General features: G+C 33.9%; 2 protein-coding genes across 3 annotated transcripts in view; both read left to right on the top strand.

The window, feature by feature from the left end:
- Window positions 1-2,892, top strand: part of LOC108837904 (dolichyl-diphosphooligosaccharide--protein glycosyltransferase subunit DAD1) — a 73,806-nt gene extending 70,914 nt beyond the window's left edge. The window contains exons 1-6 of one of the 2 annotated variants that reach the window (XM_056986112.1): window positions 24-131; window positions 1,387-1,499; window positions 1,574-1,621; window positions 1,895-1,982; window positions 2,073-2,116; window positions 2,654-2,892. In XM_056986112.1, the coding sequence (XP_056842092.1) occupies window positions 1,416-1,499; window positions 1,574-1,621; window positions 1,895-1,982; window positions 2,073-2,116; window positions 2,654-2,737 (348 nt within the window). In that variant the 5' untranslated portion in view covers window positions 24-131; window positions 1,387-1,415 and the 3' untranslated portion in view covers window positions 2,738-2,892. Of the gene's footprint in view, window positions 1-23; window positions 132-1,383; window positions 1,500-1,573; window positions 1,622-1,894; window positions 1,983-2,072; window positions 2,117-2,653 lie in introns of those variants that run through there. The other variant, XM_056986111.1, reaches the window with a different exon arrangement.
- A 2,145-nt stretch (window positions 2,893-5,037) lies between these two features.
- Window positions 5,038-7,903, top strand: LOC108830192 (glycerol-3-phosphate acyltransferase, chloroplastic). Its single transcript, XM_056986789.1, has 13 exons — window positions 5,038-5,415; window positions 5,522-5,621; window positions 5,693-5,779; window positions 5,854-5,951; window positions 6,024-6,081; window positions 6,181-6,282; window positions 6,360-6,421; window positions 6,523-6,633; window positions 6,703-6,781; window positions 6,862-6,981; window positions 7,056-7,169; window positions 7,264-7,415; window positions 7,517-7,903. Exons 1-12 carry the CDS (start codon window positions 5,114-5,116, stop codon window positions 7,396-7,398), a joined length of 1,368 nt encoding a protein of 455 aa, XP_056842769.1. The 5' UTR covers window positions 5,038-5,113; the 3' UTR covers window positions 7,399-7,415; window positions 7,517-7,903.
- Window positions 7,904-11,251: the final 3,348 nt, after the last annotated feature.

Here is an 11,251-nt window from a genome sequence, read left to right as displayed (position 1 = left end):
TATTTATTTAATAAGGCCCAAAAGATCGTAAATCGGCCCGCTTGTAAAACGACGACGCTGCCACAGGTTCGTAACGAGTGATCAGACTCGTGAAGACAAAAACGAAAGCAGTAGTCGAAAGAAAAAAGGGAAAATTGTCTTTTAAATCACGAACTTTCAAATTTGGTTGAATAAAAGCCTGAACTTTCCCTTGGACCATTTAAAGCACCAATTTAATTTGACTAGCCATTTTAAACATTAATTTAGTTTGACTAAACCAAATTAAGCACGACGTTAACTCGGATAACAGAATGATTAAACAGAGTTAAATGCCGTCTCTAATCTCCGTTAAGTTCAAAACGACGTCGTTTAGAAATCTTTTAAAAAATCGCATCTGGGTGGATCGAACCTGTTACCAAAGACACACACATGTAACGCGCAAACCACTAGACTACTTGCACTTTTTGAACTTTATTGACTAATAATACCTATTATTGTGAAACCTCCAAATCATCTTCTTCCACTCTAAATCCCTAAATGATTTTATAAATATTAAAACTTGTAAATAGCTTATTAGTTATTTGAAATTTTGTGAGTATAAATAACTAAATGATTTTTAATTATATTTTTTAACTAATAATAATACAAAATGATTTTAAATTATGACTTTTAAAAATATAATCTTTTAGTATTATTAAAAATTATAATAAACAATTATAGTTAATAATAACTTGTCTGATTTATAATAATAATTAATTATAATTTTTAATTAATAGTATACCAAATGATTGTTAATTATAATTTTAATTACTAGATGATTTTTAATTACTAATAAAACAAAATGATTTTTATTATAAGTAGTATTTTTAATAATACTTGTAAATAAAACTTAATATTATAGTTAAGTTAATAATTATTATAAGTTTAATATTTTTAGTAATGTTCACAAATTTTTGAATAGTTAATAATTTATTTACAATTTTTAATATTTATAAAATTAATTAGGGATTTAGGGTTGAATAAGATGATTTGGAGGTTTCACAATACTAACTATTACTAGTCAATCATGTTAAAAAAATATTTAAGTGGTCTAGTGGTTTGAGCCTTACATGTGTGTGTCTATTGTCACGGGTTCGATTCCACTCAAATGCATATTTTTAAAAGATTTTTAAACGACGTCGTTTTGGACTTAACGGAGATTAGAGACGACATTTAACTCTGTTTAATCATTCTGTTATCCGAGTTAACGTCGTGCTTAATTTGGTTTAGTCAAACTAAATTGATGTTTAAAATGGCTAGTCAAATTAAATTGATGCTTTAAATGGTCCAAGAGAAAGTTCAGGCTTTTTTTCAACCAAATTTGAAAGTTCGTGATTTAAAAGACAATTTTCCCAAAGAAAAAAGGGAGATTTGGGTTTGATCGATCAGTGAGAAGAATGGTGAAATCGACAAGCAAGGATGCTCAGGATCTGTTCCGATCTCTTCACTCCGCTTATTCCGCTACTCCCACTAATCTCAAGGTTCGCCCATTGTTCATTTTCCCCTTCTTTTGCGAATCCTTCTTCGTCTTTATGGAACTTGTTTTCTTTTGCAGATCATTGACTTGTATGTCGTTTTCGCCGTCTTCACTGCTTTGATTCAGGTACGCTTATCTATTGCTTCTAGATCTACTATTCTCGAGTCGATCTGTCGTAATTTTTCAGGTCAATTAATTTGTGTTTCTTTAGATTCGAACCCCTGCTGTAGAATAGGAATAATTGATTTATATATGGGCTTATGAAACCTATAACTTTGATTTATTTCTATTACGCCATCAGTCTCTTGTTTCGTCATGGATAAGTGATTCTGTTGCTAGCATTTTAAATCTTTTTCACTAATGGCAAAATTCAAGTAAGTGTTAATCTCTTTTGAACAGGTGGCGTATATGGCTTTGGTGGGATCATTTCCATTTAACTCATTCCTATCTGGAGTTCTCTCTTGTATTGGGACAGCTGTTCTTGCTGGTAAGTTTTAGCATTTCTTTAGAAGAGAGATTTGCTTGAAACCTTTTTGGAATGTATAAAGCTAACCATCTTCTTTACTTTTGTTTATAGTTTGCCTCCGGATTCAAGTGAACAAAGAAAACAAGGAATTCAAGGTAGTTAATTATGCCATTGAAATGACTATTTCGTTTCTCTTTGTGAATGATCTAACAACCCCACTGCTTTTCATCTCCCACCTCTGTACCCATGTTTAGTTTGATTGATTTATACATCCATTCACACTCCAAATATTTCTACTCGAACCTTAGTGCGCTGTAACTGTAATGAGAAAGGTGTTCTCGTTAATGTAGTGCAAGTCAAATGTAAGTAACCTATGGGAATGCAATTTTTTTGTAATACATAACCAACAGAGTTTAGGTCAGTTGTTAGCTATGGGATAATATGCAGAAACTGGTTTGCTAAATAATCCATTGGTTCGAGGTCTTGCACATCGATTCCATTGAAGAAGTATATGAGGTCATTTTTTTTATCAAATATATGAGGTTATTATCACATAGTTCTCTGTATTATAGATGTTGAAGATAATGATCTCTTTGTGTCCATAGCCAAAAGCACAATCATTGTTGTCAGTGTTATCATAATAGTTTCCTGCAATGCACTTTGTAATCCTCTTGCTTTGAAATACCCTACAGGATTTGGCACCGGAACGAGCATTTGCTGATTTTGTCCTCTGCAACTTGGTCCTGCACTTGGTGATCATCAACTTCCTCGGATAGGTTTCCGTCTCCCATCTTACAGGGTTGCTTTCATGTTATGGACTTTTTAGTTGCGACTTGGAAATATAACGGTACTGTTGAGATATTTTATATTTCTGTCAAAGAATACTTTTTATGCACTAAACGGGACTCCTGGTTTTGCTCGGTTTCGAACCACTCATAATCCGATGCGTGTCAATAGTCACAGGGTTAATGTTGGTATGAGCTCTGTGCCGTTCAGGGCAAACTGCAATCTGATAGTTGAAGCTTTATCTACTCATGTGTAAATACACGAGTAGCGAACATTGAGAAGAAATAACTATACAGTTGACTTTGACTCGCAACAACTATCTTATTTTGTCAACCAAACACAATTTAAAGATTTTATCATCGTTACAATAACTTTAAAATATCATTACGTCTACACACACAAACATGACTTCTTCTAATTAATCAGTCCCTGTTTAACAAAAAAGAACGGAGAATAGAAAGTTAGAATTTCGTCTCGACAATCTCCTCGATTTATTAATAGAATCTTATATTTTGTTCTTGACGTCACATGATTTATATTTAGATATTGTTAAGGGTGTGTGTACACACAAATATAACTTCTTCAAACCAAGTAAATGCAAGACACAAGTACGGACTCAACTAAGGAGGAAAATAGATAGTACATGATTATGAAGTTTTAATTTGGTTAAAAAGGAAATATTGGTCTTCTTGACTCTTTTTTGATAATTGGTTTGTCTTCTTGACCCTACATATATCCAAATTTTAGGGGGGTTATTGGGAGATAAATTTGTATAGAGTTTGTGAATTTTAAGAATTGATAGATTTTAAAATTATGTGGATTGTGAAAATTGTATATACATTGATTTATAAAATTTGATCATAACTTCCTTAGATTGATATAGATTTTCTTCAATTTGGCTTATCAAAAGAGATTTCATTAAAGAGGTGTAGTTGGCTTATATATAAATAAATAAATAAATAAATATATATATATATATATATATATATATACAAAGAGTAATAAAGAAATAATAAAAATAATATTTTTTTTTAAAATTGAATTATATGTTTTAAATTCGAAATTATTATAAAAGTTAGATTTTTTTTTCATTTAAAAAAATATTTTTGAAATTTGAAAATAATTTTCAAACTATTTTCAAATTTTTTATTTTCAGATTTTTAATATTTATAAATTTAATTATATATTCAAAAATGATAAACAACATAGTAATTATTATATGTTGAAAATGTAAAGGTATAGTTTCGAAATATATGTTTTTAAATTTGAACTTTTTTATATAAATTTTTATCATTTTTCAATTTCTTTATTTTTTTGAAATTCAAAAAAAAAAATTTAAATTTTTTTTAATTTTTTTTACTTTTATTACATTTTTCTAATATATATATATATATATTAAGTTGTGATTTGTATTATGTTAAAGTTGCTTTGTATTATTTCATTATTCTATTTTGTGTGTTTTTGTATATGAGTGTATTTTATTGCATAGATTTCAAAAATCTTATGGATATAGTTGATATTCTCAAAGTTGAGTCTTATGAGTAAAAACAAAGAAAATTTACATCCCAATAACAATAGATTTCAATAGAATGTTAAAATCAATAAAAACTAAACTTTGCCAATAACCAAAGATTTTGAGTGGAATTGAAAAATCATCACCCTAATAACAATAGATTTTACTCAGATTTTAAAATTCATAAACCAATAACAATAGAATCTCAAAATTTAATAACTGTTCTTAAATTCTTCTACCAATAACCCCCTTAGTATTTAAAAATTGTTAAGTGTTCTGGCCACTTAAAAATGTGTTTAAAGAAGGTATATTTTAGAATTTTACATGCATTTTCTATTAGATAGTAATTTTTATTTATAAAGTTTCCAAAAAGTAATTTTATTTATAAACTTATAAAATTATTAAATTGAAAATAGTTTTCTTTTTAGAAAGGGCATTTATAATTAGATTCTAAAAATTACTAATTATAAAGAAAATGCATTTACAATCAGATTCTGAAAATTACTATTACAAAATATAGAGTATTGAGATATGTGAATTCTTTAGAAAAATAAATGCTCCATGTTGTAACATACACAGTAAAAAGACAAATTAATTTGAATTAAATTACTGCCGCTACTTCTGTAATAGAGTGGAAAAAACATATATATATATATACATAAATGAGTTCTTAATTTGGTGAAAAGAAAAAGAAAAAGAAGTAAAAATATAAAAACGTGGAAAAGAAATGGGGGAAGGGAAGGAAGAAGAGTCCTCGTGGGATAAATAAAAAAAAGTGAGGAAGCGATCTCCTTCACACACACACACACACACACACACGCCCTCTCTCTCTGCTTCGTCTAATCACGTTTTAATGACTCTCACATTTTACTCCTCCGCCGCAACGGCAACCGTTGCCGTTGCTGCGGCAACCGTAACTTCCTCGCCTAGGGTTCCGTTTCACCCTCCGGCTCTTCGCGGCAACGTTTCCTTCAGATTAACCGCCAAGAAGCTGCCTCTTCGTTCACATGGCGGCGGCGCATCGTCGCTGAGTGTGAGAGCGATGTCTGAGCTCGTTCAGGATAAGGAATCTGTAGTCGCGGCTAGCACTTCCTTCAGCGAGAGTAGTAATGAGCTCAACCATTCCCGTACCTTCTTGGATGCGCGAACTGAACAGGTTACTCTTCTTCTTCTCCACTCAAATACGGAATCTAAAGCTAAGGAGTTTGTACATTATGGTGATTGCAATCCAAGAAATGCCTAATAATTGTTGTGGTGCAATAGATCTTATCTCTGGTATAAGGAAGGAACAAGAAGCTGGAAGGTTGCCTCCCAATGTTGCCTCTGGGATGGAAGAATTATATTGGAACTACAAAAATGCTGTAATTCAATTTGCTTTTTTTTTATCTCTCATTTGTCTGGATTGAAGAACTGAAATTTTCATGTCAAATAGGTTTTAAGTAGCGGAGCTCCTGGTGCAGATAAGACTGTTATAACAAACATGTCTGTTGCTTTTGATCGCATGCTTCTTGGTGTCGAGGTACTTTTTGGAATCCCTTTTTTTTCTCATCTGAATTCTCTCTGTTACTTGATCTTCCTTTCTATAATTTGCAGGATCCTTATACTTTCAATCCGTATCATAAAGCAGTGAGAGAGCCGTTTGACTACTACCAGTTTGTCCATATGTACATCAGTCCCCTCATTGATTTCAAGTACGCTCGAACCTGCACTCATAATTCGTTTGATTCTTGTCAGTGGGCCTTTTAATGTATTTTGTTGTGCAGAAATTCTTACGTTGGGAATGTTTCTATTTTCTCCGATCTGGAAGACAAGCTTCGACAGGTCCTCTTCCCGACAGTTTACAGACTTGAAGCTTTTCAACGCATTTTTTTTTGCTTCCATCAACAGTTGAGTTATTTTCGTTTAACTGGTTGATTTCAGGGACACAATATCGTGTTAATATCAAATCATCAAAGTGAAGCTGATCCAGCTGTCATTTCCTTGTTACTTGAAGCACAATGTCCATACATAGGAGAGAACATTGTAAGCCTTCGAGCCTTGTGCTGAGCTATTATACGCTACTGTCTCCATACTTATCCCTTTTTTTTGTGTGGCTGCAGAAATGTGTGGCTGGTGATCGAGTCATCACTGATCCTCTTTGTAAGCCGTTTAGTATGGGAAGGTATCACAAACTTTCTTTTGGACAATGATATGCTACCTGATGGGCTGAACTGTAATATAAGCAAAATCTTGTAAGACTTCTTGGATTTCCTCTGCTTTCAGGAATCTCATATGTGTCTACTCAAAAAAGCACATGAACGATGATCCTGAGCTTGTTGATATGAAACGAAAAGCAAACACACGAAGCTTAAAGGAGATGGCTACATTGCTAAGGTTAGGAATCTTTTTATTACATTATAAAAATAAAGGAATTCTGCTAATGTAGCATGAACCACACTGTAGGTCTGGCTCCCAACTAATATGGATTGCACCAAGCGGTGGAAGGGACCGCCCGGATCCTTCTACAGGGGAATGGTTTCCTGTAAGTTACCTAATGAAATGCAGAGATCTTATCTGTGTCTGGTGGATATCATAGAGACTGACGTTAAAAAAAATGTTCAGGCACCCTTTGATTCTTCTTCGGTGGACAACATGAGAAGACTGGTTGAACATTCTGGTGCTCCTGGACATATCTATCCAATGTCTTTGCTTTGCGCTGACATCATGCCGCCTCCTCCCAAAGTATTGCTACTCTTTTTTCTTCTTCTTCTCTGGTTTACTTTCCTCTCATCACCTACCTCATTGTGAATCCACAGGTTGAGAAAGAAATTGGAGAGAAAAGATTAGTTGGGTTCCACGGTACCGGACTATCAATTGCACCTGAAATCAGCTTCTCAGATGTAACGGCAGACTGCAGCAACCCGAATGAGGTCTTGTCTATTTACTTAAAAGATCAGCAAACGTTTTCTCCAAGTCCATTGTCTATCTCATCATTTATGGGTATATCTGCTTGGTATATGGCAGGCGAAAGAAGCATACAGCCAAGCTCTATACAAGTCGGTGGATGAACAATACAAGACTCTAAACACTGCAATCAATCACCAAAGAGGAATAGAAGCATCAACTTCAACAGTCTCTTTGTCACAACCCTGGAATTAATCTCTCAAGTTGTTAGGGTAATACTACTTTCTAAACACCTTTTGTCTCAAAAGTTTTCAATTATATACATATAAGAAAATCCCCATACGAGGTTGTTCCTGTACACAATCACATGCAGATATAATCACACGTTGCCGTAGGGGAGTTACTTCACTATCTTCAGAAAATATATTACAAAGCCTCTCTCCCTGATGAAACAAAGAAATAGGTACTATCTTGGTTTCTAACGTGGGAACAAAAGTTGGGTTTGTGTACATATGAAGAGTGAGAGACGACATACACTCTTTCTAGGCTCCTTTTAGATCATCACAGTACTCTCTTCATTTGTAATATTCCTTTTTTCTGCTCTCTACTATATTGAGCCAGATGAATAATTCAATTTTTCTTTTTTTGCTTCCTACTCTAAGCGTTATGATTTTATTCCAATTTAAAATCTGTACAGATATCTGGTCTTTTGAAGTGATCTGTAAACTGCCAGTTATGCTTCAGTTTTTTTTTGTCAACATGCTTCAGTTTTTCTAACTCAGTTCTTTTTTTTTTGAGACAACTCATTTTTACAAAATTGTTTTTTATTTGTTCAATTATTCCACCATTTTGACGACCAAGAGGTTGATTGTTTGTATATTCTAGAGTAGTTTTTAGTTTTTGATTTTTCAAAATCTAGTTTTCACCCCATAAAGATTTAAGTGAAGTAGATTTTCCATTTTTTAGGGAACCAGATTTTCAACTCTTTAACCATTTTGTACCTAAAACGAGAATCCACATTATATGGGTTTTCCCTAGTATTACGACAGTTTTCATCCTTTTGCCGTACATTAATTATTTTTAGGGAAAATTGTCAAAATGAAACAAAAATTCAGCATTGTTATTCCTATATTATAAAACCATCATTTAGTTATCCCTTTAGTATAATTTTTTTCATAATTCCAAAATTAACCATTGATTAATCTAATTAAACACATTAAACTAATATAATTTAAAATAATAATAATTAAAAACGTTTAAAAAGGGAAAATAAAAATAAAAACTTTTATTTCTTTTAATAAAAATAAACTTGGTAAAACTTAATAAAAATAAAAACAAAAATAACTTACAAATTTTTTTAATAAAAAACGTTAAATCAACCTAATAAAAAATAGTTTACAAAGTTTTATTTTTTATAAAAAGTTTAAAATGTATGTAAACTTTTTAATTTTATCAAAATTTTTAATAAAAAAAAAATAAAATGTATTTCTATAAAGTTTGTTTAAACTTTTTTATTAAAAACTTTTTGTAAAGTTTTATTTTTATTTTTATAAAGTTTACAAATTTAATAAAGTTTGTTTAAAGTTTTTATTAAACACAGTAAACTAAAAGAATTTTTAAAAATTTAGTTAAAAACGTTTTAAAAAGGGAAAATAAAATAACACTTTTAATTTTTTTTTAATAAAAATAAACTTTGTAAAAATAAAAATAATTTACATTTTTTTTAATAAAAACGTTAAATAAACTTATTAAAAACATTTTACAAAGTTTTATTTTTATAAAAAGTTTAAAACGTTTTTAATAAAACTTTAATTAAATAAAAAATTTAAACTTTATAAAAATAAAACTTTATAATTTTTTTTTTAATAAAAACTTTAAACTAACTTTATTAAAAAAACATTTTCAGAATTTTATTTTTATAAAAAGTTTAAAATGTTTGTAACCTTTTTAATTTTATCAAACTTTTTAATAAAAATAAAACTTTTTATTTTGTGCTCAAGACAATGCCTAGTGGAAAAGCTCCCGGGCCCGATGGCTATACAAAAGAATTCTTCTTGGAGACATGGAACGTAGTAGGCAAGGATTTTGTCACAGCAGTACAATCCTTTTTCCTCTATGGTCTGCTCCCAACAGGGGTAAACTCCACAATCCTAGCTCTGATCCCCAAGAAATCTCCTGCACAAACCATGAAGGATTACCGGCCGATATCATGTTGCAACCTCCTCTATAAGGTCATCTCCAAAATTCTGGCAAATCGCCTCAAGACCATCCTGCCTGATGCAATTGAGCCAAACCAGAGTGCATTTGTGAAAGAGAGATTGCTCCTTGAGAACGTTCTCTTGGCTACCGAACTGGTAAATAGCTATCACCTTCCGAACGTGTCTGATCGCAGTACCATCAAGCTCGATATCTACAAAGCTTTTGACACCGTCAAATGGGGTTTCATCTCTTCAGTGCTCCTAGCTATGGGTTTGCCTAGTCAATTCATCCGATGGATTTACCTCTGCATTTCCACAGCGGCCTTCTCCGTTGCTATTAATGGAGAGTTGGAAGGGTTCTTCACAAGTGCTCGGGGAATCAGACAAGGCTGCTCCCTCTCTCCGTATCTGTATGTGATTGTAAGCAACGTTTTCTCGGGTATGCTTAACCAAGCCACTGTTGATGGTATTACAGGCTACCACCTGCAATGTCAGAAGGTGCGGCTCACTCATCTAAGCTTCGCTGACGACATTTTAGTCTTCACAGACGGAAGTACTAGATCACTGGAAGCGGTGCTGGAGATAATGCATCAGTTCGCTGATATATCTGGCCTGCATATCAATCTATCCAAGTCGACGGTTTTTGCAGCTGAGCCGAATAAGCCGAGCTTACTTCAAGTGGCAGCAAGTAAAGGATTTACAACAGGAGCCTTACCGATGCGCTATCTTGGCATGCCTCTTACGACTAAGGTTTGGAGCAAGCTTGACTATGAACCACTCATAGATCAGATCAGAAGCAAACTCCTCTCCTGGACCCATCGTGCTCTCTCGTTTGCCGGTCGCCTTCAGTTGATCAAATCAGTGATTACTAGCATTGTCAACTTCAGGAGCTCAGCCTTTATACTGCCCAAGGGCTGTACAGATACAATTGAGAGCATGTGTAGTGCTTTCCTCTGGTCAGGTTCACCGACAATCACCCACAAAGCTAAAGTAGCTTGGAGAGATCTCTGTTGCCCCAAAGAGGAAGGCGGGCTAGGACTCAGGAGACTCACTGACACAAAGCGAACCTTCGCCTTAAGCCTCATCTGGAAGCTCTTCTCTCTTCAAGGCTCCTATTGGGTTGCTTGGACCCGAGAATACTTACTCAAGGATAGCTCTTACTGGGATGTGAAAGATAACAAGGGGTCTTAGGTTTGGCGTAAACTCCTACAGCTGAGACCCACTGCATACGCGTGCCTTCGTTTTGACATCAAAAATGGTGAATCAGTATCCTTCTGGTTTGACAATTGGCTTGGCTTTAGGAGGCTTGTGGACAAAACAGGTGAGCTGGGCTACAATTATATGGGAGTGTGCAGGACGGCTTCTCTGGCTGACGCTTCTTGTAGCACTGGCTGGAACATCAGACGCTGTGGGAGGAGACGTTTCCCTCAATTGTGTGAAACAATTGCTGCAACAACTGTCCCTGATGCTACTGCGGGACCTGATATAGCTTTGTGGCGACACGACCAGAATGTTTTCAAGCCTAAGTTCTCTGCAGCTAGGACTTGGGACTACTTACGTGTGAAAAAACCTAAAGTGCCATGGTATCGACTTGTATGGTTCCCCAAGCAGTTCCAAGACAAGCTTTCTTGATGTGGTTGGCCATTCAGGATAGACTATCCACAGGAGTAAGAATGCGAGGTTGGGGCATAGTGCAAGGTTGTGTCTTTTGCGGTGAAAGGGATGAGAGCCGAGATCATCTCTATTTTGCTTGCCCCTATACATTTACGGTTTGGCTAAACATCGCTCCGATCACTCCAGACTGGGCAGACACACTGTCATCTATTCTTCACTCAAACCGCAACCGCCTTGATACTACCCTCCTCAAGCTTGCTCTTCAGACATCTATCTACATCCTGTGGAAGGAGAGA

Source organism: Raphanus sativus, chromosome 5, assembly GCF_000801105.2.
Source record: "Raphanus sativus cultivar WK10039 chromosome 5, ASM80110v3, whole genome shotgun sequence".
Classification (NCBI taxonomy): Eukaryota; Viridiplantae; Streptophyta; class Magnoliopsida; order Brassicales; family Brassicaceae; genus Raphanus; species Raphanus sativus.
This window is presented reverse-complemented; position numbering and strand designations above follow the sequence as displayed.